This window comes from Rhinolophus sinicus, linkage group LG10 (genome assembly GCF_036562045.2).
Source record: "Rhinolophus sinicus isolate RSC01 linkage group LG10, ASM3656204v1, whole genome shotgun sequence".
NCBI classification, from domain to species: domain Eukaryota; kingdom Metazoa; phylum Chordata; class Mammalia; order Chiroptera; family Rhinolophidae; genus Rhinolophus; species Rhinolophus sinicus.
Genome location: NC_133759.1, coordinates 45,599,389 through 45,626,020, shown reverse-complemented (window position 1 = coordinate 45,626,020; position 26,632 = coordinate 45,599,389). Strand labels below are relative to the sequence as shown.

The window sequence follows — 26,632 nt, the reverse complement described above, 5'->3', positions numbered from 1 at the left end:
TGAGTCTCCTATGCCAGCTCTGGACTTTTTCCTTATCAACTTATTTTGTGTTAGCGAGAAATAAACCTAGTTTTGAGCAACTATTATTTTGAGTTTTCTATTTTTGCAAACAAACAAGTTTATAATTGATATTGCTGAAAAATCAAAATGAGCCTTCTAATTTTGAAATGTAATATTCAGAGGAACTGAACACATAGAACACTGTGGATTTTTGGAGGCATCATTGTAGGACCTAGTCAGAAAATGTGATTCTAGTGATTTTTCAGTAACGCTGTGGCAGTGTGACTTTCGGTAAATTATTTTGCCCCTCTTAGGTTTGTTTCCCTCTGTAAAAGTAGAGATCTGACTCCATTAGCACTGACACCCCATCCTTGATCATTTGAGATAACCTCATCCTTGCAATCTGGTATCTAAAAGGACAAGATTAGAAAGAGGATAAAATGAGCAAGTCCAGCCAATGCTTGCCTCTACTACTATATTTCCTCAAAAATAAGACCTAGCCGGACAATCAGCTCTAATGAGTCTTTTGGAGCAAGAATTAATATAAGACCTGGTCTTATTTTCCTATAATATAAAATCAGGTCTTATCTAGCATAATATAATATTAAGACTGGGTCTTATATTAATTTTTTCTCCAAAAGATGCGTTAGAGCTGATTGTCCGGCTAGGTATTGTTTTCAGGGAAACAGGGTAGGAACCCATGCATTGTGCAGGGGATTAGCAGCTCCCTCTCAAAATATTTCCTGAGACAATCTTGTTAAAATACAACAAGTAGTATTGCTATTGATGATATTCTCTCTCCTCCTCAATCTCCACAGGAAGCAGTCAACCTAAAATGTAATTACATGTAAAAAAAAAAAAAAAAAATGCAGACATGGTAATTGGAAGATGCTATGATGGCAGGTAATATGGTAGCAAAAGTTGCAGGATGTAGGGAACAAATATTAAAAATGGTAAATTCTAGAACAGATCAATATTTCAAACAATGTGCAATGAAGAGAACCCACCAGGCTGCTTCAGCCTGAAAAAATATATTGACAATTTTGCAGGAGATGTTTTCTCACAAGCATACTTAACCAAGGGACGGTCTCCACAAAGCTGCAGCTAAAACAGAGATGGATAAAATAACTTTCTAAGGTGGGGCAGGGGGTGAGGTCTGAGCTAATGAAAGACGTGAGTACAGAAACCTGTAGAAACTCCACTGGCTTACAGTCTGCAGCTCTGCTTAATGTAAATTCAAATATTTCACAATAATTATATCAAGATCTATTAACTCTGCATGAACTTCACTAACATTTTGAACCTTTAAGACTTACCCCTCCAAAAGCTTTATCATTTGAAGAAGAATTTTCCTATTCTTCTAAGGCCATCTAGGAACTAGGAAGGAGGACTGAGAGAAAACTAGTCAAATGCTCAGCTTTGCTTTTTCCACTGGTCCCATGATCAGTGTGCAAGGGAGATCCTCACTAACAAAGTGAACACATTTCTTATTCTCGCTAACGTCAGGGAGTACCCTGCTTCAGACAAGCCATGCAAACCTTTTGTCACAGAGACCTTGTTGAAGAATCAATGACACTTTGTCTAGTTGAATCATTGTTGAATGATGCTGGTATCTGAGTGAAGGAGCCTCTTCATTAGTTATTACTGAGGAGGTATTTGGGACTTAGTATCTCTTAGGATTTCTGATTGTGTATCACCTAACTATACTTCCGAGAGTGCAGTAATGGATGTAAGAAAGATTTTGTCTACTTTATTATTCTGTATGAGTAATTATTATAATAGAAGAAACCATTAATTTAGATAGGTTTTAACATCATTTCATCATCTTGCTCTGTCTTTTTCTCTAGCTGTAAATAAAGTGGAATAATTGATTTTATCCTCAAGCCATACACGTTTCTCTATTTTCTGCAAGAGAATCCCATGTCTTAGTTACTCTATGCATTTGCTTTCACCATTCTTTTCTCCAGGAATGTCTTTCCTTTGGTTCTTTTCTAGGGGGTATCTGCCTCCTGTCCTCTAACTAACATAAAAAATAGCCATTGATAATATCTTCTCCTCAGTGAACTTTCATTGATTTATTTAGATCAGTTTCTTTCACAAAAGTGCTTTCTGGGGAACAATAACCATATAAGACTAAAATAACGATTCTGGGGGAAAACGATTGTGGACCAAAGATACTTTGTAAAAACCACATATATACGCCCCCGGACCCCCAATTCAGTTAGTAAAAATGCATATGTACACTCATGGAGTTATTATGCATTCTTTAAATGCATACAGGTTCTTAGATGCCTGTAAGCATGTCGAACTCATATTAATTTGAAATAGTGACTACATAGTTTCCATAGGACAGACACAGTTACTTGTCTGCCAAATAATCATTTATTTGTCTTCTTTCCTCCAAGAGAATCTAGGATTTTTCTTCTTTTTTTTTTTTTTTTTTCTTGGCAACCAGGAATTTCTCCTCAGAGGCCGAATCATAAGTCAATCATGACAATCTTGTTTATTTTTTCCAGTGTTTGGAGAAGGGAAGATAATGTGGCACAATTCCAGTCAATGAGATATAAGGAAAATATGGTAGGGAGTGGAATTTGTTCAGGGAAATTTGTTCAGGGAAAAAAAAATCTTTCTTGATCAAAATCCAAGTAAAGGAGAAAGCCTCTGTGTGCCAGGGTGCCCCCAACTTTGCTTTTTAATGATATCATGGGAAGCACGATGCACAGAGCACCAGGGAGGACCTTGTGAGTCTGAGACAGGAGCTAAGAGAACTTCAGAGAAACAAACCCAACCCCCTAGCATTGTTCAGTCACTAAACCAATCTGGAAACCCGCTACATCCAGACTTATTTTGTAATTTTGTTATTTAAGTTATTATTAATAGAGTAATATGTTACAGTTAAAATTATCCTAACTCATGATTTTATATACCAATAAAATCCCAACATTTGTATCGGCCTACAGTGTACATGGTGTGATCTGGTGTGATACATAAAAGCACACTTAGACACAGTTTCTTTCCTCAAGGAGTCTGGTAGCATATATACAACAGTAATATAAGAATGAGATGAAAGATGAGCAGCAAACAGGAGAGAGTGATGAGAAGCAAGAAGAGGGGAGGACCCTTTGCTTAGCAGGAGAGAATCAGGGCAAATTCAAAAAAGCACTTCGCATATAGTCAGTCTGATCTTGAAGAAGCACTACTCGAATTTAAATAAGCAAAAATATGAAACAGGTATTTCAGATCTATACAAAAACAGGAAAAGGCCATGGAGAAGTAAATCTGTTTGTCTTACAGAATGAAGGCTGGTCTGATAGCTTTGATTACAGATGTATTTTGGAATAACGCGAATGTTTTGTGTGTATATGTGCTTTAGAACTTTTTGGAGTCTTTAAAGTGCTAATTTATACTTAACTCAAATTTTACTTGGTACATTATCTGCAGTACTACCTAAGTCATTCTCTTATTAAACTGTTTTGTTTTCTTCATGGTTATCTATCTCTACGTATATACAGAGGGTGCCAAAAAATGTATACACATTTTAAGAAAGGAAAACTGTATTAAAATTGTAATACTCAATATATACCAATAACAAAAGATGAATACAAGTCACGTTTGGCTCCTGCAATTACAAGAGGTCCTCAAAGTGGTTACCATCAGCGTCCAGACACTTCTGATTACAGCAAACTAGTGCTTGAGCAATATTGACCAAAGTGTCCACTTGTATACATTGTTTTGGCACCCCCACTATGTATAAGATTGTTACATCCTCTAAAGCTGAACTATCACATTAATTATTGTATCTGCAGTACCAAAATTTTACAGATAAAAAAACCCGGGTCATACACTACTGACACAATATTATATCATCTAAGTTAAATGGTAGATAATTACTTATTGTGCAGAAATCTTATGAATTATCCTTTTTGTATTAACAGATAGTCACTAAATGCTTGTTTACTTGAAATGTGAGCCATTATAAAAGCTAAAATAAACAACATAGCTTTTCTTCCTTTTTATAAGGGAAAAAGGTGAATAAGGAATTTTTGCCTATTAAGCCTCTTTCAGGGAATCAAAGGATCAGCACAGATTTAACATCACCTTCTGGGACGTCTACATCTTAGTCTTATACAATGAGAATTAATGTGTCTGCAGCCCTGCCAGACTCTGAAGTGGATTCTGAATCATTAAGCTAAGATTGCATCGTGTTCAGTAGCATTTCTGTTAAGTGCACTTTATTGTGCTCTAACTTTTTGAAAACTGGAATTTGCATAGAGCATAGCACGTAGTTTACTACAATATTCAATTAACTGGAGCACTCCATTTACAAACATCCTGAGTAATCAAGATTTTTGGACTGTAACATACTTAAAAAGATAGCAATAGTTCTCAGAGAGAAAGTAACTTTGGGTTTAATTTTGTTTTCTCCTGAAAAAGGCTTTCTTCACTTTAAGAAGTTCCCATCTGTGTCTCTGTAAAGGACTGAGCATTTCCGCAGTTTTGTCATTGTGTATTCTACTGAGAGGCCAGATGATTGAAGGTGATGGGAAACACACAGAGCTTTGATGATTGGGATTGGGAAAGATTGTCAAATGGAAAGGAAAATATGTAAATTATAAAGAGCCTATAACACAATAAAACTATCTCCTCCTTTTGTTGTCACTTTGTGACCAAGGTACTATGACTGCAATAGTCCGTTTGCACAGACAAACTTCTAGCCTAGTGATTCTCAACCGGAGTAATTTTTCACTGACCCCCTAGCCCCCAGCATACACAAACAGCTCTTTTGCATTGTTTGCAGTCATTTTGATTGTGACTGCAAGATATGCTAATGGCATCTAGTGACAGAAGTCAGGGATCCTGTTAACCATCCTATACCGCACAGGACAACATCTCCACCTCCGCCCCCCACACCCAACAAAGAATTATCTGATGGCAAATGTCAATAGTACCGAGGTCGAGAAGCCTGCTCTACAGAGATTTGACATTTACTGTGTTTCCCTGAAAATAAGACCTAGCTGGACAATCAGCTCTAATACATCTTTTGGAGCAAAAATTAATATAAAACCCGGTCTTAATATTATATTATGTTAGATAAAACCTGATCTTATAGTAAAATAAGACTGGGTCTTATATTAATTTTTTCTCCTAAAGACGCATTACAGCTGATTGGCTAGGTCTTATTTTCGAGACATGAGACTCTGGCTCTTGGGGCCTAAAAGAGAGATCTAGGATCATATCTAATAAATATGAGAAATGTTAAAGGAACACATCTTGGTTACTTTTTGTTTCTTAATGAATGGTGGTTTACAGGGATGCTGGCCAGAGATAATTCATAGACATGTAGGATTAAGAAGGACCCTGAAAGGACATAAAAATCACTTCCTTTCTTTTTTCTCTCCATTCCTCCAGTCAAGTGTGTGCTGATGATTTCTGTGTCCCTTATTGGCAGGACAAGTTCTCTATTGCACTTTGTCATTGAATGCTCTGGAGCTATGGGGTGGAGTTATTTCTCCAACCTCCAGACGGCGTTAGGGTGCCTACACACACACACACACACACACACACACACAAAGAAAAAGGCAAAGAAAAAAGAGTTGCAATACTTGGTGGTCATCTCTGTCATGAGTAATTCAAAGTTGAGTGAAACTCCAGATTTTAAACTAATTGAGAATTATTACTCAGTACTTTGAAATAAATAAATACTCTCCCACATCAGAATTAAACTTCAACCATCATGACATGAACAGAGATGCTATGTAGGAAACAGGTAAGTATAAAGGAAAGAGAAGGATGCTTCAAAGAACGAGTCTGCAAGGGTTAATCACCATTTTCCCTTTTTTTGGGGGGATCCATATCAATGGAGCTTAATAAGAACTCAGAGTGAAATTACTGCTAACTGTGAACTTAATAATGCCTACTGGGAGTTCATTAATATCTCAACAGGTACACTGGAGCATTATTTTAATTGCACATAATACTTCCAAAACTTGCCTTTTACAAGTTTTGTAGAAACTGCCCTCTAGAACAAGAGTTAGTACATTTTGTGTTTGCTTTCCTAGCTGCTCAAATTGCCCAGAATCCATAACCCTCATTCATCTTTCCGGAAATAAGAAGTTCTCAGGGGACTTGACCTTGTCATAGGTACTACTACCCTTATAAACAGGAAGAAGCTCCAAATGCATGAAACCAATTGCAGATCTTTTTTTTTTTTTCCCCTAAATAAATGAAATGGTTTCTTCATTTCTATAAATATTTAGAAATTTATTTTGATGAGAATCAAGTTTGTGTGGGAGTAGTTGTGGCAATTAGGGCTTAAAATGTTTATATTGATGTAATCTAGTTCACATTTGGAGTTGGGTCTTAAGTTATTTTGACAGATAGTGACACTAAGATGATGTGTGGAGGGGTGTGTTTCTCAGCCTTTGAGATCCCTGTGCCTAGTGTTTGACTTTATAGTGATTATAAGAATAAAATTATATTTAGACGAGTTCAATCTTGTGAACACTTGGAAAGTGAAAGTGCATCACACACTCATGATGTTTCATTTTGTATGTATTAGAAATTACAGAATTATTTTCTCTAGTTTCGTTTAATATAGTCCTTCTTTTCATTTTCCTTTCTTCTTCTTTCTTTTTCTATTTTGATTTGGTAATGGCAATGTTAACATAAAGTAAAGACATTTAACTGGAACTGAAGACACTAATTCCTTCTTGTATCTGATAGCCAAGCCTGCTCCTGGAAGGGAGAAAAGCTAAGGAGACAGCAGGGGCAGAATCTCCCTGTTTAAAATGATAAACCCAAGTATGTCTTGAAGCATTAGACTGACCTCTGGGCACTGTGGTATGCGTTCCCTGGAGTTGTCAAATCTCAGGCCTAAGAGGAAAAACAGTGAGCAGTCTAAATGCCTCCCTATGTCCCTTTAGTTTTGGAGCCCCATCCAAGCTCAGCTGGTTCTACATTCCAATGATGAGGAAGGAAATCCTAGGGAAAAGTATGCCAAAGAAAAGAAAGGCTCAGAAAAAAGTATTTGTTGCCATGGTTAAAGCTACCCGTCACAGACCTGCCCAGGGCAGGGGTAACTTCCAAGTGCTGTGGAAGCCACTCCAGCCATGCAGAGGAGGGATTCTGTTCTCTTAGGACCGTTCCATTCATTCATTTACTGGTTCACTTGTTCATTCCACAAATACTGATCAGCTTTCCTATTCTGTCATGGAGACAGGACTATCCAGGGGGTGATAAAATAATGAAATAACAAACAAGGTTGTTATTCTCCATGAGAATAAGTATTCTCCCAGAAAGGAGAGACCAGTAAGCAGGTAATTATACAGATGATTGTTTAATGAAAGTTGTGACACTTGTTACCAAAGAAAATTATGCTGTTGCAGAAGAACCCATCAACTTATCTTCCTGTAAGCTGTGCTTTCCGGGGCAAATATTGGGGAGAGGTTAGGAGGGAGCCTTAAGCTCCTCCTAGCGATTGGTGTGCGACATTAATGAGATACAATTTTACTTTTGATTATTCTTTTCTTCCACCAAAAGAATCCAGTCATCACAATCACTTGTATTGGTGAGGTATGAATATTGATGACTTGAAAGTTTTTACAAGGTATACAGAGTGTAAGTTATTTAAATGCCCATCTTAATTATTTTTGAAAATAGTTTTCCCCTTGTCTTCTTTCTCTTAGAAATTCTTAGGGCCTTAAATGTGCGTACATATTTTAAAAACGTAAACTTAGAAACAGAGAACTGGGCTTTTTTTTTTTTTAAGAGTAAGGTATAGGTTTGGGAAATGTTGCATCTGATGGCTCAAAGAGTGATTTCTTTTTTTTTAATTGCTGTTTTTGTTCTGTTTGCTTTTCAACGTTTAAAAAGGGTCAGGAAAGTTGACTGCTACCTAAATTTTAAATTATAATTTTAAGGTGTGAGAACTATTCTGTCTCAAAAACTTGATTACTTGAAACTGGTTTTCCATCTTGTGATTCATGTCTTTGGAGAAATAAGTGGAGAAACTGAGGATATTTTCTTTCCAAAAGAGAATTTTTGGAGGGGGATACTTTCTCAACTATATGAAGACACACATAGCACTATGAGTTCTAGCTAAGATTGTATTTTGGTAAAATAAAATTTTAACTGATAATCTTAATTTTTCATTTGACTACATTTTTCAAGATAGGAAATGAGAATCACTGTTAATTAATTTTAAATACTCACTGTAGAGAAATAGGAAAAAGACAAGCAAATTTCACCACTATCATCCTTATTTTCCTGGAAAGTCTAGCTGATGTAATAAAAAAAAGAAAACTAAATGAATTATTTTAATATGACTGGTTTACCCTGAAATCCCAAGAAAATAAACTGAAAGCTATTATAATAGAATTAATATGAATTTTAACAAGAGTGTAAGTCACAAAGTAAATATACAAAATTAATAGATTCTTATACACCAGCAATAAATAGAAAATAAAATGAAAATTTTATATCATTCATAATGCGATACAAATAACAATTATCTAGAAATAAAGTTAACACTGTGCAAGGCCTACATGGAGACAATTGTAAAATTTTACTAAGAGAAAGTAATGAATAACAAAATGGATAAAAATAAGTATTGTTCCATAAGGGAAAATAAAATACTGTAAATGCATCAATTCGTTGAAAATTAATTTATAAATATAATGTAATTCTCATCATAATCTTATTGAAACTTTATTATTATGAACTTGAAAAACTTAAGCCAAAGTTCAGCTGGAAAATTAAATGTGTGATTACTCGTGGTCCTTTTTAAAAGAACAGTTATGAAGAGAGAATATGTTCCAACTAATGGAGCCCTAAGAAGCTCTAAGTTTATAATAATGATAATAGTAAAATACTCGGAAGACAGAAAAGTGGAATAGTAGAGAATATACTCCAAAGACCCAAAATTGTTAAAAATTTAAGCTGTGACAGCAGATGATCTTTCCTATCAATAAAGAATAAATAATTATTTAATATATGGTGCTGGGGCAATAGTTAACCATTTGGGAGAAAAAAAAAATATAGATTGTTGATTTACCTTAGAGAACAGTCTCAAGTAATTTCCATATAGGGAAATATTTAAATGTGAGCCTCAAATATTTCTGCCACTTTGGTGAGGGAGGGGCTTGACTAATAGTCTAAGAAAATACTCATGGATGTTTACAATGACTTGAGTTACCTGTCAGGATTTTTTTTTTTTTTTTAATTTCTAGTAATAGTGAAAACTTGATAAATGTTTAAACATTAAACAATGAAGGTTATGTTTAGGTTAAGCTTAGCTTAGTAGAATATATGCAACCAGAAAGAAAAAGAAAAATGAAAAGGGTTGGGGGAGGGAAAAAGAAATTAGGACTCATGATTTTGTAATTGATAATACATATGTGCATGCCCACACGCACACACACAAATGATAAAACATACAAAATATTAACAGGGATCAAGGCGTTAAAGTTATTTTCCAGTTTTATTTCTATATTTTTCATAAATAGTATGTGCTATTAATATTCTAAGGAAAAGTACAAACTCATTCTAAACAAACACAATAGATGGTTTTAATTCTATTTGATAATCATCAATAACAAAACCAATTTTGTGTGATAGGTGAATTTTTATAAAGTAAAATTAGAATAATAAAATGAAAATTTAGCCCTATGATAAAGATGAAAAGTGTTTTAGTTTTTTTAAATTGGAAGAAGGCTCAAAGAGAGATGGAATATCTATTTTTCTAGAGCTCAACTATTATTATACTAAATTATCTTTATCAAAAGATCAATTCTACATTTCCATAGGAGCCTAGCAAGAGGGGAATGTTTTAGTAGCAGAAAAAGAATGTACAGCTAGATATCAAGAGGGTAGAAGTTAACCACTAAAGATGATTAATAGTAATTTGGTCAATTTTAAGTACCAGTTATAAAACACTCTTCAAAATATTTGCTCTGTAGGCTTAAACACTGGTTTGAAAATAAGTAGCTAAATATGCAGCATAATGGCTAGATAAGGATACAGAATCATATTTCAAAGTTTGCATAAATTTTTCCAGTTCTTCATCTCTTATTGTTAGGAGGGATATTCTTATACAGCCGTATTTTTATCTCAGAAACGAAACCCATTTGTTCTTTCATTCCTTATGCTAGCATCATTATAAGCATACTGTAGAAATAAATGTCATTTGAAATGGGATATGTGTATGATCCTAAAGGGATGTGAGTCTTAAACTAGGAGGTATTTCTTGTTTATAATAGAAGGGATAGATACTAACCATTTTCAAAGGTTGCATGATAGTGAGGAAAGAAATCTGCTTCACCAGGATTTTTGTTCCTAAAATTTGGGGCATAGTTTAGAACATGTATCTGCGTTGGGACACTTCACTATTCTGATATTTTGCAGCAGCTATGTAAATGCAAATTCAAGTAGAGGGCTGGGTGTGTCTTTATTAGCACTTGTTCAAAGGTAGAAAGGGATTTTGGCAAGGAAGACATCTGCACAATAGCATGAAGCTTTTACATTTCCACAAGTTGAAATTGATGTAAATGTGTTGACATGCTTGGTTTCTTTCCATTTTGTTTCTTGTAAGAATAGGTCTCTCTCTCTCTCTCTCTCTCTCTCTCTCTCTCTCTCTCTCTCTCTCTCTCTCTCTCTCTCTCTCTCCCACACACACACCTCACTTCCTCCCTGCCTCCTTTTTATTTTTTCTGCCCAAAGCCTTTATTCAGTCGATATTTTCTTTACCCGAAATTTATAACCTCAGAACTATGAATGAAACATAGGGAACTCATTCTATTAATATATTTGTTTAGGCTTTAATAAGGCATTTAAATATTTGAACAGCCTAAGAGTGACCTGTAAAATATCTTTTAGTATGTCAGTAGTCAGTGTGGTGGACAGAAATTGGCCTGGATTTTAGTAATCTACTGTCCTTCCTTGTCTTATACTTACTATCAAAATGTTTTAGCAACAATTCAGCAAAATAACACAGTTAAGAGTCCAGACATTTGCACTGGGCAGTTCCAGGACTGAGTACCGCTCTTGGTCCTGCAACACTGAACTGAGGCAAGATTGCATTCTACTTTAAGTCTCAATTTCCTCCTTTGTAAAATTAGTTAATAATAGTATATTATGATATAGTATAGTATAGTAAAGCATATTTACTGATACTTAAATAAGGTAATGCATATTAAACCTTTAGAACATGACTGACATGTAATAAACGTGGAATAACTAGTAGACATTATTTCTAAAGCAATAAATGAGAGCATTTTGTAGGAGCTGATCATCGTTAGAGGTTGGTTAATTGTAGTGGCTCTAGTCTACTGCATGGCCATCTGAAGGGGAAGAACTAGGGGCAGTGCATTATAAAAATAACTAGCTTAGCGATCCTGAAGTTAGGCCCTAAGCCAGATTTCTCATCTATGGATACTTCAGGGCTTCCCCTGGGGTATTTGGGACGACCGGCAAACGCTTTTTTCAGGATCTCTTTCTATATACACAATTTGATTTTGCTCAAATCAACATGTCAGAATTATTCAGATAGTCTAATCGCACATGATTCTAAGAAATAAATATAATGCGAGCCAAGGGGAGTGATCTGCTTGTCAGCCTGCCCTCCTGGAACCAGCGTTCTGCTATAGGGCCCCAGCATGATCCCTATAGGAACAAGTTCTAGAACTCGGGACATCTGGTTAATGCCATGAAAGGTGGAGGGTCCGAGAATTCTCTAAAGAGAAAAAAGGGAATCAGAAGCCCATGTGGTTCCCCTCAGACAGGACTGCCAGCCCTTTCCCCGTACCCGAAGGAGAACTTAGAACATTTTGAGAAGGTCCTCTAAAGCGCCAGGACCACTGAGGTGAAGGCCTTGGGGGAGAGAAGCCCCTTGCTGGGGTCTTAGGGTGTTACTGAGCTACTTCATAATATTCTTATGAAGAATTAATTAAATAATGCATACAGCTTGCTTAGATATTTCCTCACAGGTGATCAGCACAAAATCAATGTTAGATGACTAAGACAGCCACCGATATTCATGAGTTATGTGACCTCAACCATTCTCTATATAGACGCTCGGTAGGCAATTGTGTTTTTTGTTTCTCTTATTTTATAAGAAGTAAAGCATGATTCAAAATGTTAGCCAGAATGATTATAAATTATTTCCTCCTGACCATCATGGCCTATGTAATTCCATGCCATCCTCATCTCTTCTTTCCAAGAGGAGAAAACAAAAAGCCAAAGCACAAAACTACATGCTTTTATGCCATTGAGAAGTGGCATTTTTTTTTTTTTTTTTTTATAGGTGGTCTACAGTTATATACGGTATTTGGCAAAATACACATCCTCTTTGGAACTCAAGTCCTGTATTTTGAGTAAATTGTCATACATGTAAATGAGTCTCTTACGTCATGAGGGTGTGCTCTCATGTGGTGCTTTCTTGTCTTTTCAGATCCCCCAGATTAGTTATGCATCAACGGCACCCGAGTTAAGTGACGACCGGCGCTATGACTTCTTCTCTCGCGTGGTTCCACCTGACTCCTTCCAAGCTCAGGCCATGGTAGACATTGTAAAGTTCCTAGGCTGGACTTACGTGTCTACTCTCGCATCTGAAGGAAGCTATGGAGAGAAAGGTGTGGAATCCTTCACACAGATTTCCAAAGAGGCAGGTAGGAAGAGACCACAATGGTCAAGATGACCCTCTTCAAATGTCTGTGGCTTGCAGGGCTCTTTTCACACTTTCTTAAAGAAACACTATAACTAGTCACCATATACCTACTCTCACATTCCCCACTGCTTGTGAAGTAGATCTGTAGTCTTTGGTTATAACACTTTGTTGTTTTTCAAGAGCATATTTTGAAGTCCCTTAAAGTCCCTGAAGCCACTTAAATTATTACTGGAAGAAATGGAGAGAAGAAAATATATTCTAAAATTGATGGGTCATTGTGTGGATTATTGCTTACACATGAAAACTGGAGAAAATGTGTCTAAATGTGCCTCTCAAGGCATCCTCTTTTTCTCTGTTCCTTTCTAACGTGGGAACAATTGTTTAGAATTATGAGAATCCAATCACAGTGGCACTTGACTCTGAATAGGAATAACAGTGATGGCTCTGCCTTGGCCAACACAAAGTTAAATAAATTATTCAGGCAGTAGAATGTATTTAGACAAATAGTCTATGAAACTTTAGATTAGTTTGAGGAAGATAGTTATAATAAGTTGCACTTGAAAAATATTATTTTATGCGTGTTTATTTAGTTCAAATTGGAAGTAATGTGTTCAGATATTTGGCCAGAAATCTTCCACTGGGCAGATTTGGAAAAATGAGACATAATCTTCATACCTACGAATCCTGACAATAAATGGTCAGGCTTTCCTATACAGAAATATTGGATATAGTAAACATAGATTATAAAATGTATGCTTGGGTATTTCTGTACTGTTCTTACACTAAAGCCAAGCCCTTACTTTTGTTTGTAAGAATTTTATCTAATCCAAATTATTATTGATCAGAATAGTTAACCAACAGTTGACACACAAACAACGCAATAGAACCAGAGGTCCTTTTCACGAGGAAAAATGTCATAAATCCCGAAGACATGGTTGTGAGAATTTGGCTGTCAGTCTACAGGTTTACTTTCTCATATGGTGTGTCAGTGTAGAGGTGGCACATCTGCTCATTGCTACTGAATGAAGGGAGCCAAGCCTTGCTTGTAAATCCCATGATTTTAACTCAGTGCCTCATCATTAGCTCTAATTTCAAAAAAATTCACTGGAGAGTGGGGTCATTCTTATGTTCTTCCTTCTGACTGAAATACTCGCACTCTTCACATCTTTGACTAGATTGCTCCTGATCATGAACAGGTCTCATCATAGAAGCCATGTCTAGGTTCAAACACATATATGTGAGGGTCTGTGCGCACACACACACACACACACACACACACACACACACTCGGTTCCGGTTCCAATGGCATGGCTCTCATGCCATTGTGTTCCCAGTGTCTTCTCCCGCAGCACTTATTACGTGTTAGTATAACTTGCTGTTATTGTCTGTCTTGTCCCCTAGACTCTAGAAAAGACCATGTCTGTCTCGTTTACTACTTTAGTCAGAGTTGCTATGTTTCTAAGGGAAATATGTTTAGTATAATTCAGTTAGAAACTTTCTGATTAAAAAAGAAATCTTAACACTGGCCTCATGTTACACTGTGATTTGTAGGACTCATTAACAGTTGCCTGCATGAATCCCTAAAAAGATACCTAATTGTTTTTTAACTATTTTTCTTTCTTTCTTTTTGAATCCCTCTTCGAGCAAGATAAGGCTAGAAGTGACTTAGACAAATATATAAAATATGAATGCAAAAGCCAGTAGATAAGACATGATGAAGACATACCTTCTTGCTCTATTTTTGCAAACAGGGTCTCCAGTTTAATGCTGGACTTTGTACTGGGCAAAGCAAAGAGCACTACCCACTATGTTATAAAATTTAGTGTTCATAACATGAAAATCATGTTGCCTGTTCATTAAAGAAAAGGATGAATGTTTGCTCTGTGATGCAGACCTGTCTATCCACATTTCAGTGGTGGGTTTCTTTTGTTTTTTTTCCTGGTGTCACTTGGTGAAAAGTTAAGATATAAAATCAGAGTCTGCTATATAATGACTCTGCAAAAAGGACAAAGTCCTGGGAACATGGTCTGAACTATAACGAACTGAACTATATATATATTAGCTGATTTTCTATTCTTACTAGTATGCTTTCATCTTATAAGAAGCATAAGAAGAAGAAAAAGTGAGCTTTTCACTTTGTTCTATGTGTGTGGTGTGCGTGTGTGTGTGTGTGTGTGAGAGAGAGAGAGAGAGAGAGAGAGAGAATATTAGAGAATATTAATGATTCAATGATGTTGTTTCTATACAAGCTTCACCCTTTTAAAATACGTTATTTCTAAAATTTACTTGGGACTTAGGTCCTCAACTAAAGGCTGCTTGTAAAACCTGAGACTGAAGTATCTCCACCGAGCACATAGTCACAGAACATGGGGTGAATTCTCCTCTATCATAAAGTGATAGAACAAATCAAGGCAATGATGTCAGAGTAAAGAAGTCATCCTTTAACTGGGGCCATCTAATTTGTTTGGAACGAAAACCTCAGTAATGTTTCTCTCATGTGTAGTCATGGCAGATTTAAATATGAATGAATGCTGCTACTTGTTGAACTTTCAGAGAGGAGCGTAACGTGATATTCTCAGATGATGAGATTTTTGTAAAAACAGCTAAATTTGCAGAAATTGCCCTGTTTATTTGAATGGATGCACACACAATATTACCAAAAGCAATTTACTGCTTAATATTGCAGAGAATGAGAGAATATTCACACCCAACGTGCTTTAAATGCAGGTCAACATAATAACCTAAATAGTTTAAATTAGACATAAAGACTCCTTTTTCTAAGTGAGGGTCAGAGTAAATGCTATGATAGTATATGGCACTAATATATTCCAGAACTTTTGAACCAAATTTGGTTTAGAGATTATAATAGTAAGGATATTAGATATGACTCGTACAGTTTGCCAGACAATTTTCACGACAATCCCATGAATATTGCTTCACAGTATGACATAAATAGTATTTTTTTTTTTTTTTTACTTCCATATTATCATGACACGTCAACTTTTCAAAACCTGAAAGAACATTTGAACTATCCTTTGGCATGTCATGCCAATCACTTAATACAGTTATTTCAGTTGGTCTCATTAAATAATTTTTATTATTATTCAGAAGAAGTTTAGAACTTCTTTTTATTTAATACTTTATCATAGCCAAGAATACACTTTCCTAGAATAATTAGGTGAAGACTTAAATAACTGCTAGTAGTTATTATTCAGCCTTAGTTTTTTAGACGGCAGGAACTAGTTGGAATTGCTCATTATGGGATTCTAGTCTCATTAACGGATTCTGTGCTTCTCCTTCACAGATGCAATATTTCTTTCATTGCACTAGATGTCAATCTTTCTTGACTAACTGTAACCTCTATGAGGTCAAAGATTTTACCTTGTGACTCTGTTATCTAGCCTAATTTTGGACACATAGAAGGCATTTGATAAATATGTGTTAAGGGAAAGAGAGAAGGAGGAATTGAATCTTTCCATTCACCTTAAAAAAAAAAAAAAAAAAAAAGCCTGTAGAGGAAGTACTTATGATATATAAATTATCATAAGTATATATATATATATATATATATATATATATATATATATATATATATATATATAATTTTGTAACTTACAACTCACATTGTACCTATGTCCATTTACTATGTTTTATTACCCTGCGTCTACTCCATCCTTGACTAGTAATGTCCCTACAAAAAAATGTAAATATGATGCAACCAGGCTGTAATTTCCAATTCCACCATCTATGTTGAATTTGAGGAGTTCCCTTTTATTTTTTATTTTTTTGGTATCAGTCTATACCATGGTGAATATAGAAAACTGTGAGACATTTTAATATCTAGTTGATATTAATGAACTTTAATGAAATGTCCAGTGGTCCTAGTTTATATGCGTATATACAGGTATTAAACATTCAAGGACTTAATTTTAAAACACAGAGTCACAAGAATCTTCATGACAGCATTTATTTTTAAGTTTTGCTTAAACTAAACTGTAAGGTCCTCAAGAAAAGGCATTTTATTTTATTTTACTTTTTGACCCTCAGTGATTAGCACATTTTAGATTTTAACCTATACTCCATTTGTCAGCACATCTTGAACATGTCCTCTTATCCCCATCGTCACTGTAGTTACATCAGTTCCTGGCCTCATTTTGCTCACTGTGATTTATAGTTACAGTTCTCTTTGCCTCCAGATGAGCCTTTCCAATATAGTATCCATCCTGCTATGATGATAATCTTTCTAAAATACAAGTAAAGCCATTTGACATCTGTTCCCAGTTTCCCTCTCCCCAGAGGATTAAGTAAAAGATGTCTAGCATGGAATGTAGGTCCTTTCTGATACAGTGTCTGCCTCAATCACCAGTATCACTCCCCTACCATCCCTATCCTCCTTAATTCCTACCTCAAGCCCCCCTAATGCTCTCTACCCCACCACAGTCAATCTTCTGTGGGCATCAGGATATTCTGTGCCTTTGCAAATGCTTATTTTGCTGCCTTGACTGTCAGCTAACTCCAAGTTATTTTTTTCAAAACATAACACATTGCAGAGAGCTATCCCTGACAGGTGTGTACCATAGTTATTCAACATTTATATACCTAAAGAAGTGATCGCCATGATAAGTTCAGCAACCATCCGACACCCTACCACGCTATCACAATATTATCGACCATGTTTGTCATGCAGGACATTACATCCCCATGACTTATTTGTTTTATACCTGGAAATTTGGACTCCTTACTGCCCTTCACCTAACCACCCCCCCTTTTTAGTTTTTTCAGTTACAGTTGATATTCAATATCATTTTATTATAATTTCAGGTGTGTTGTTAGACATATGGTTAGACATTTATATGGTTAGACATTCGTATAATTTATATAATTTAAGAAGTGATCCCCTTGACTAGTGTAGTACCCATCTGGCACTATATATATATAGTATACTTATTACCATATTATCGATTATATTCCCTATGCTTTACTTTACATTCCCATGATTATTTTGGAACTACCAATTTGTATTTCTTGATCGCTTTACCTTTTTCATTCTTTCCCCAACTCCCCTCCCATCTATCACTCCAATATATAGAGTACCCCCCTGACACCATGCATAGTTATTACAATATTATTGACTATGTTCCTTATTCTCTACCCTACATGCCCTGACTATTTGTAACTACCAATTTGTACTTCTTAATCCCTTCCCCCTTTTCACCCACCACCTCAACTCCCCTTCCATCTAGTAACCATCAAAATGTTCTCTGTATCTATGAGTCTGTTTCTGTTTTGTTTATTTGTTCTTTAGATTCCCCATATAAGCAAAATCACATTGTATCTGGTCTTTCTCTGTCTGACATCCTCCACTCAGAACGATACCCTCCAGGTCCATCCATACTGCTGCAGATGGCAAGAACACATTCCCTTCCATGGCTGAGCAATATTTTACTATACATACATATATACCTAGGCTGCCTTCATATCTTGGCCATTGTAAACCATGCTATAATGAACACATGGACACACATGCTCCCTCGAAGTATCATTTTGGGTTTCTTAGATAAATACCAGGAAGTGGGATTACTGGGTCTTTCTTTGTCTCTTGTTGAAGCCTTTGTTTTGAAGTCTATTTTGTCTGGTATAAGTATTGCTACCCCACCTTTTGTTGTTTGTTTCCATTTTCATGAAATAACTTTTTCCATTCTTATACTTTTAGTCTGTATGTGTCTTTCAATATGAAGTGAGTCTTCTGTAGGCAGCATAAGTAAGGGCTTTGTTTTTTTAATTCATTCACCCACCCTATGTTTTTGTTTATAACATTTAATCCACTTACATTGAAAGTAATTGTTGAAAACTGGAGTTTTCTCCTCTTCTTTCATTTAAGATATATTTCTTTGTTTCCTCATTTTGGCTGCCTCTCTGTGTTTGTTCCTATATATTAGGTAGGGCTGCTATGTCTCTCAGTCTTGCCAGGTTGCCTTATGTAGTAGGGTTCCTGTGGCACAGTCACCCAGGTCAGCTGTACTGGGTGCTCCAGGAATGTTCCTTGTGTGGGTTGTGTGTGCCTTCCTGTTATAGTTGAGCCTTGATTGCTGTTGGCATGTCAATAGGTGGTATTGACCCTCCGGCTGATTGGCTGTGGGGTTTGTCCATGTACACAACTTACAGGCTGCTGTGTGTGGGGCTTAACCTATGAAGTGGGATTCACCCCAGTGGGCTCTGGTGCCTTTTGAGACTGCCCTTGGTGTGTGCTGCTTGTGGGGCTAATTGGGTGGTGCTATACTGTGGTCTTAAGCCAACCTCCAAGTATGTTGGTTTTGGGGCTTCTTGGGAGGGTGGGTCCGGTGCAGGCCCATGTCAGCCATCCTTCAGTGACTGGCTGGGAGTACCTGGTAGAAGCTACAAAGCAATCTGCAGTTGGTCGCTGCCTACATTAACCCTGGAGGCATGTGGGAGAGGCCACACTGCAAACCAAGGTCAGGTGCCCCCAGTACTAGGTGTGGCATAGGTCTGCAAAAAGCCAAGACACTCCAAGTGAGGCCTGCTGACACCTGCTGGCTCCCTTATGGTTCAGCTGCTGATAAAGCCTCCTCCTCCTGCAAGTTGGATGAGTCAGGGTCCCAGTGAGTCAGCAGGGTGCAGCAGCAGAACTCACCAGGCCTGTGGGATTCAGATTTGTCCGTTTAGGGGCAGGCTCAACATAGGCAAGATGGTATCCACTTGTTGCTGCTTGGGAGGAGGACCTCACACAGGGAAAATGCCTACCGTCCCTCCAGTCCTCGCTCTGAAGTTACCCAACTCAGTCTCTTTCTATGTGTCTCCAACACCCCCAAAGTCACGGTCCCTCTAACAGAGTCCAGGGTGAGTGCAGAGTTCAGGGTGAGTCCAGGATGTCTGGGTTTCCCGCAGCCTTCCGACCCACCTGATGGTCCGAATCCACACTGTTTTTCACAGCCAGATGTTGTGGGGGCTCCTGGGAAGTGTGATGTTCAGGCCTGGGGTCCCTTGCTCCTTCATGGGGAATCTCTGTGGCTGAGATATTTCTCCCAATTTTCAACTGCCACACATGGGTGTGGGACTAGCCCTTTTCCCATCTCCACCACTTCTACCAGTCTTGACGTGGCTTCCTCTTTATATCCTTATTTATAAAACCTCTGTTCAGCTAGACTTCAGATGATTCTCCAGACTGAGTGTCCTGTAATTTAGCTTTCATTTTTATGTGTTCATGGGATGGGGCAATCACAGCATTTATCTGCTCCACCATCTTGGATCTCCTTAGTCCTTCATGGTCTAATTTTGGATTGTGGTTTGTATGTTTGTCTTTATTAACAGCACATTTTTAGTCTATATCTGTGAATAACTCCATAGAAAGTGACCAATTGCACAAGGCTTGATGAGAGAATAAGATTGCATATCACCGTAGAGTTAAAGGGGCCAGAAATGCATGTTCCCAACCTCTCTTAAAGGTACAGTATGGCCATATATCCCAGTTGTGAGTAATCATAATATCTACCACAGATTAATCAAGAGCCAGGGGCACAAAGAAGCAGGAGCAATGGAAAACCCATTTTGTTCAGAACAGTAGCCGTAATATCTATGAACGAGGGGTAGATGTGGTATCCAACATGAGCTGGCAGCAGTGGTACAATTTCCAACTTCCTATTTCCAAGAGTAGGAGCAGCGGTGCCACAGCCAACTTGGTTTTGTGGTACTTATTTTGGCTTTGATTATGAAATCCTAGTCATTCTTTGTTTCAGGTCATTTTCTGACTTTGGTTCTCTAGCCTCTGCAGTGATTCTGTGAATTATCATGTGTTATTTCAATAGTTTATTTTTCTACTTAAGCTAGGCAGACTTTACTTCAATTGTTTGGCTTTTATCTTCAGTAATATAATTGAGAGTGGCATTTCTATGAGTTCATAACATTTTGTACATAACTCTATCATAGAATTTGTTGCATATCATTGTAATCATTGTAATCTCATTATTCTCTCCCATTATAATATATATTTATTGAGGACAGGCATTATGTCATATATGACTTTCAACACTCTATGCCCAGGATAATCTCTAACATAGATTAGACTCAATAAATGCACATTAAATTTAAAAATAGTCTATTAATAATATAGTAAGTGATGACTCCAAGGCTGTAGTTGGTACAGTGAAACTGTTGGAAGTTTTTCCCATTTTTATTTTTCACAGTGACCATAAATCTTCTATAATAAACTCACTTTATGGAAGGAAAAAAAAGGATAAGAAATATGGTGATAGGCCTTATACTCAGACAATGCATTTCTGAGTACTTTTTATGTGTCAGATACTGTTCCAGGGTAATAATGAAAAATTATAATGAAAGTAGTAACAACAACAAGACAAACAATAATCTCTGCTTTCTATATAAGTGGAGCAGTAAACACAACTCGTGTGATGCAAAGGAAAACTCTAGACAAAGTAGATGCTTAGCTAAGCCCCAAAGGTGAGTAGGAGTTAGCAGACAAGGCGGACCTACATGGAGTGGTAAATAATATTTTTAGGAAGAGAGAGTCATGTTAAAAAACAAAAATAAAATTGTTTAATGTTACTTGAATTTTTAAATGGTAGAAGGGAATACCATTGCTTTGGAAACTTTTATGATTCTTGATTCACTATGATTATAGTTTTCTTCCACACAACCTGAGAACTACTGGAGAAAATGCTTTGGTTTTAGGGCCAAGAATTTCCAGTTCGGGCTCTCACTCTTCTAGCAACTGACTGGGAGCCAGGGTACTTCTTTGGGTTGCAAACTCAACACATATTTAACAAGAAAACTAGCTTCTTTTGGTTCAGAAAATTCTCAAATGCATGTTATCCTGATTGCAAAGGATGGGCTTCTTTTAGGCAATAGACTGTCATTATTGATGTGGGCTTAGAAATACATAATGATGGTGTTTTTACTACATGAAGAAGTAGACAGTGAAAAATTGTATCTCAGCAAGTCCTTCTCAGTTCCTCCACCTACTTTCATTGGACCTGAGCAACATGGAGGAATGTGAAAAGATCTGAAATGACTCCTCATTTACGCACCTGCTTGGGTATGATTACCAAATGTTGCATATGCTAAGGAAAGAAAGGACATAGGAGTCTGGCATTGCAGTTGAAGATACAGTGAAAAGGAATATAGGTCTTCTTTAAATATAGTTGTAGAGATTCAAATATAGAGAATTCTATTTAACAATTATATTTCTTGGTCCGTTGGGTAGGGGGAAAGAACATCGTAGCCCTGGGGTAGCTAACTTTGGAAAGTTACCAGGCTTTTGTAATAATATCATTGCAACCACTAAACCTTAGAAGTAGGTCTGATTTATTCTTCTATTTGATGACACTGCATTCGGTCTTCAAGTGAAGCTTTCATTTCTAGTCTTTACAAAAAATGGTCATTGAGAGAGAGTTCCAGTTTGAAATCTTATACGTTTTGATGGACATCAGGAAGAGAGATAAATTTTAGCAGAAAAAAATGTTGAAATTATATTAGTTAGCTTATAGAACTGAAGGGAAGTATATAGAAGCACGTTCAAGTGCTTGTGGGGTATGCCTATGTTTTAGTTGTGGGAAAGTAGGACATCTTGAATTTGAGTCCCACTAAGGCTGCACACAGGCGGAAGAGGTATTTCCCAGTATAATTTGTATGCTCTAACCAAAAGTTGGGATGGTCACAGTCTAAAATACGCTGTCTTTTTTGGTTGCCTTTTCCAGAGGCTTCCCAGTGTTCCAACCACTGGAATAAGCAAGTAAATGTGGGAAGGAGGTTTGCACTACGCTACACAGAAAAAAACACACCGTTTATCAAAACAGAGGTGAGGAGGTGGGTACTGGAATTAGTCAGGTGGCTAGTTCTGAAAAACAGGCAGACATTCTAGTCCATGGAACATTACATTAATAATTGGTCGCTTTCCAAAAAAATATCAATTTACTGGACTTCAACTCCTTCCTAAATTATTTTTTATGTTGAACAACTTGATGCATGTAAATATAGCCTCTGAGATGCACATAGAAGGATCTGTTTTCCTTTTGTGTATTTGGCAAATGGATCCCTGTTGTTAAATCTTTCAAGAGATTATAGGAAACTCTACAATCTCATTTGCATTAGCACTCCCAGGCAAACTGAAGGTCAGCAGATGACCAAGATCTCTGGCAGTGATAGGTGCCATCCTAAGAACATACGTCATTGAATGACTTCTAAATACTTTGACCTTGTGTACCCCAAAATTGATCTATTCCCAATTCTTCACATTTCTTGTTACTCTTTTGGCTGGGTATCTTAAATAGCAAGCACTTAAAACACATTGCCAATAATCACTAGATAACATTATTCCATTGTGTTAATATTTTCAAGTTGACATTAACTGTAAAGCAAGCAAGCTCCTTTTTAGGTGGGTATTACTAGAATGTCACCACACTCTACAAGCCATAGAATTAGGATGTCCCATTGAGAAACTAGTTTATAGGCTACAACATACACTTTTACATACAAGGGAAAATATTAAAAGTGACGACATCATAATGATAAAGGTCTTAGGAAAAAATTTTGAGGGCTTATATTAGAAGGGCTAAAAGATAAAATAATGCTTACTAAAAATGTCCGCCTAAGAAAAATGTTTATTTTTGCTAGGGTGTTAGTGATCCTTTGGATTTAAATTTTAAAACTTTAAAAAATCAACAACACAAACACAGACATGATGCATTTCTTATCAAAAAAGAAAAATTCCCTTGGAAAGATGGAGTTGTCAGAATTATAACTACAGAAATTATGCTGAATGGTGACTAATTACATAGAAATATGTTGTTTTCAAACTCTTAATGCTAGAAGGTACAGAAATTATAGAATCTTCTGGTCAAACATTTTTGACAAAAAGTAGTTAATATTTAGTTACATATAAGGATCATGTGTATTACTTTCTAAAAATCTGGTAACTGGTGATGAATTTAGTATGCATTCCACTCTCCACATTTTTGATTAACTAATGTAAATTTTGTTTTCAGTCTGTTCTTATTTATTCTTTGTTCAACAGTAACCACTGAGTAATTAAGATAGGAAGTAGAAATTGGAATGGCTTACATTAGACTCATAGATTGCATCCTGCTCTAGGGTTTGCATTATTTGTCTATTGGGCCCCTGTTATATTTCCTCAGCTTTATTAAGATATATTTGACATACAACATTGTGTAAGTCTAATGTGTACAAGGTGACGATTTAATACACTGACATATTGTGAAATCATTACCACAATAGGGTGCTTTAACACTTACCACCTCACATAATTACTATTTCTTTTTTGTGGTGAAGACATTTGATTCCCTCTCTTAGCAACTTTCAAGTATGTAATATAGTATTGTTAAATATCTTCACCAAGCTGTACCTTAGAGCCCTAGAATTTATTCATCTTATAACTTGAAAGTTTGCACCATTTGACTGACATCTCCTAATTTCCCACACCCACCAGCCCCTGGCAGTTACCATTTTACTCTGAGTTCAGCTTTTTTAGATTCCACATATAAGTGATATTGTACAGTATGTGTCTTCCTCTTTCTGACTTATTTCACTTAACACAATACACCCAAGATACATCTATGTTGTGCAAATAGCAGGATTTCCTTCCTTCTGATGGCTACATAGTAAATAGTCCATTGTATGTATAGATATACACCACATTTTCTGTATCCATTCACCCATAGATGGACGCTTAGGTTGCTTCCTTATCTTGGCTATTGTAAATAATACTGCATTGAACATGGGGGTGCAGCGATTCTGATTTTATTTCCTTTGGATATATACCTAGAAATGTAATTGCTGGATCATGTGGTGGTTCTATTTTTAATTTTTGAGGAACCTCCATACTGTTTTTCATAGTGGCTGCACCTATTTACACTCCCACCGACAGTGTACAGGAAGTCCCTTTTCATTACTTTCTTGCCATCACTCATTATCTCTTGTCTTTTTGATAGTAGCCATTCTAACATGTGTCAAGTGGTGTCTCATTGTGGTGTTGATTTGCATTTCCCTATGATTAGTGAAGTTGAGCATCTTTTCAAGTACCTGTTGGTCATAGTATGTCTTCTTTGGGGGAAAAAAAATGTCTCTAAAACATTTTAGACACAGTTCCTCTACCCATTTTTTAATCAGATCATTTTCTGAAAATTATTTTTGCTATTGAGTTATGTGAGTTCCTTATATATTTTAGATATTATCCCCTTATCAATATGTAATTGCAAATATTTTGTACCATTCTGTAGGTTGACTTTTCATTTTGTTGATTATTTCTTTTGCTGTACAGAAAGACTTTAATTTATATAGTCCCACCTATTCTTTTTTTGTAGTCCCCCCATCTTTGTCTTTGTTGCTTGTGCTTTTTGATGTCATATCCAAAAAATTGTTGCTAAGTCCAATATTAAGGAACATTTTTCCTATGTTTTATTCTGGGAATTTTATGGTTTCAGACCTTTTGTTTACATCTTTATCTATTTTGAGTTAAATTCTGTGATTAGTGTAAGATAGAGTCCAATTTCATTCTTCTGCAAGATTACCTAATTTCCTAATATGAATTATTGAAGACATAATCCTTTCCCTATTGAGTATTCTTGGCTCCCTTGTCAAACATTAATTGATCACACAGGTAAGGTTTTTTTTTCTGTGCTCTTGCTTCTGTTCCATTGATCTATGTGTGTATTTTTGCCAGTACCTTACTGTTTTGGTTATTATAGCTTTGTAATACAGTTTGAAATCAGGAAGTGTGATCCTCCACCTTTGTTCTTTCTCAGGATGGTTTAAGTTATTCAGACTTTTTGTGGTTCCATACAAATTTTAGGATTGTTTTTTCTATGTCTGTGAAAGATTCCACTAGAATTTTGATAGTGATTATATTCAGTCTGTACATGGATTTGGGCAGTATAAATATTATTTTGAAGCATGAACATGGGAAATCTTTTCATTTATCTGTGTCTTGTTTAATTTCTTTCATCAAAGTCAAATAATTTTCAGTGTACAGAACTTTCACCTCCTTGGTTGAATTTATTCCTAAGTATTTTATTATTTTTGATGTTATTGTGAATGGGATCATTTTCTTTATTTATGTTTCAGATAATTTGCTGTTTGTGTATAGTAATACAACTGATTTCTGTATGTTGATTTTGTATCCTCCAACTTTACGGAATTTATTAGTTCTATCAGTTTTTTGGTGAAGTCTTTAGGATTTTCCATATATGAGATCATGTCATCTGTAAACAAAGACAAATTTTCTTCTGTGCTGAGGTGGATTTCTTTCTTTTTCTTTCCTGATTGCTTTGGGTAGGATCTCAGGTTCTGAAGTGAACTAGTGAGAGTAGGCACCCTTGTCTTCCTCCTAATTGTAGAGGAAAAACTTTCAACCTTTCAATGTTGAGTATGATGTCAGCTGTGTGCTTGCATATATGGCTTTTATTATGTGAGATATATGTCTTCTACTCAATTTGTCAAGAGTTTTTGTCATGAAAGGATGTGGTATTTTGTCAGATACTTTTTCTGCATCTATTGAGGTGCTCATATGTTTTTTTTTAATCTTTCATTATATTAAAGTAGTATATCATATTTATTGATTTGTGCGTGTTAAGCTGTTCTTTCATCCCAAGGAAAAATCCAATTGATTGTGGTAGATGATCTTTTTCATGTGCTGTTAAATACAGCTTGACACTATTTTGTTAAGGAATTTTTATTCTATATTCATCAGGGATATTGGCTGGTAGTTTTCTTTTCTTGTAGTATTCCTGCCTTGCTTTGGTATCAGGGTCATGCTAGCCTAATGAAACGAGTTTGGGAGTGTTCCTTCCTCTTCCATTTTTTAGAAGAATTTGAGAAGAATTGTCATTAATCCTTCATTAAATGTTTTGTGGAATTCACCAGGAGAATCATTGGGTCCCGGGTTTTTCTATGTTGGGATATTTTTGATTAATGATTCAATGT

At 36.2% G+C, this 26,632-nt stretch overlaps 1 protein-coding gene across 9 annotated transcripts in view; it reads left to right on the top strand.

Annotated features, from left to right (window-relative positions):
* The window catches only part of GRM7 (glutamate metabotropic receptor 7), an 820,785-nt gene that overhangs the window by 244,319 nt on the left and 549,834 nt on the right, over nucleotides 1-26,632 (top strand). For 8 of the 9 annotated variants that reach the window (XR_012489707.1, XR_012489705.1, XR_012489706.1 and 5 more), the window contains exon 2: nucleotides 12,446-12,662. Coding sequence is in view for 5 of the 9 variants with exons in the window: in XM_074313056.1 (XP_074169157.1) it covers nucleotides 12,446-12,662 (217 nt within the window). In the remaining 4 variants the exon portion in view is untranslated. The remainder of the gene's footprint in view (nucleotides 1-12,445; nucleotides 12,663-26,632) is intronic. The other variant, XM_074313055.1, reaches the window with a different exon arrangement.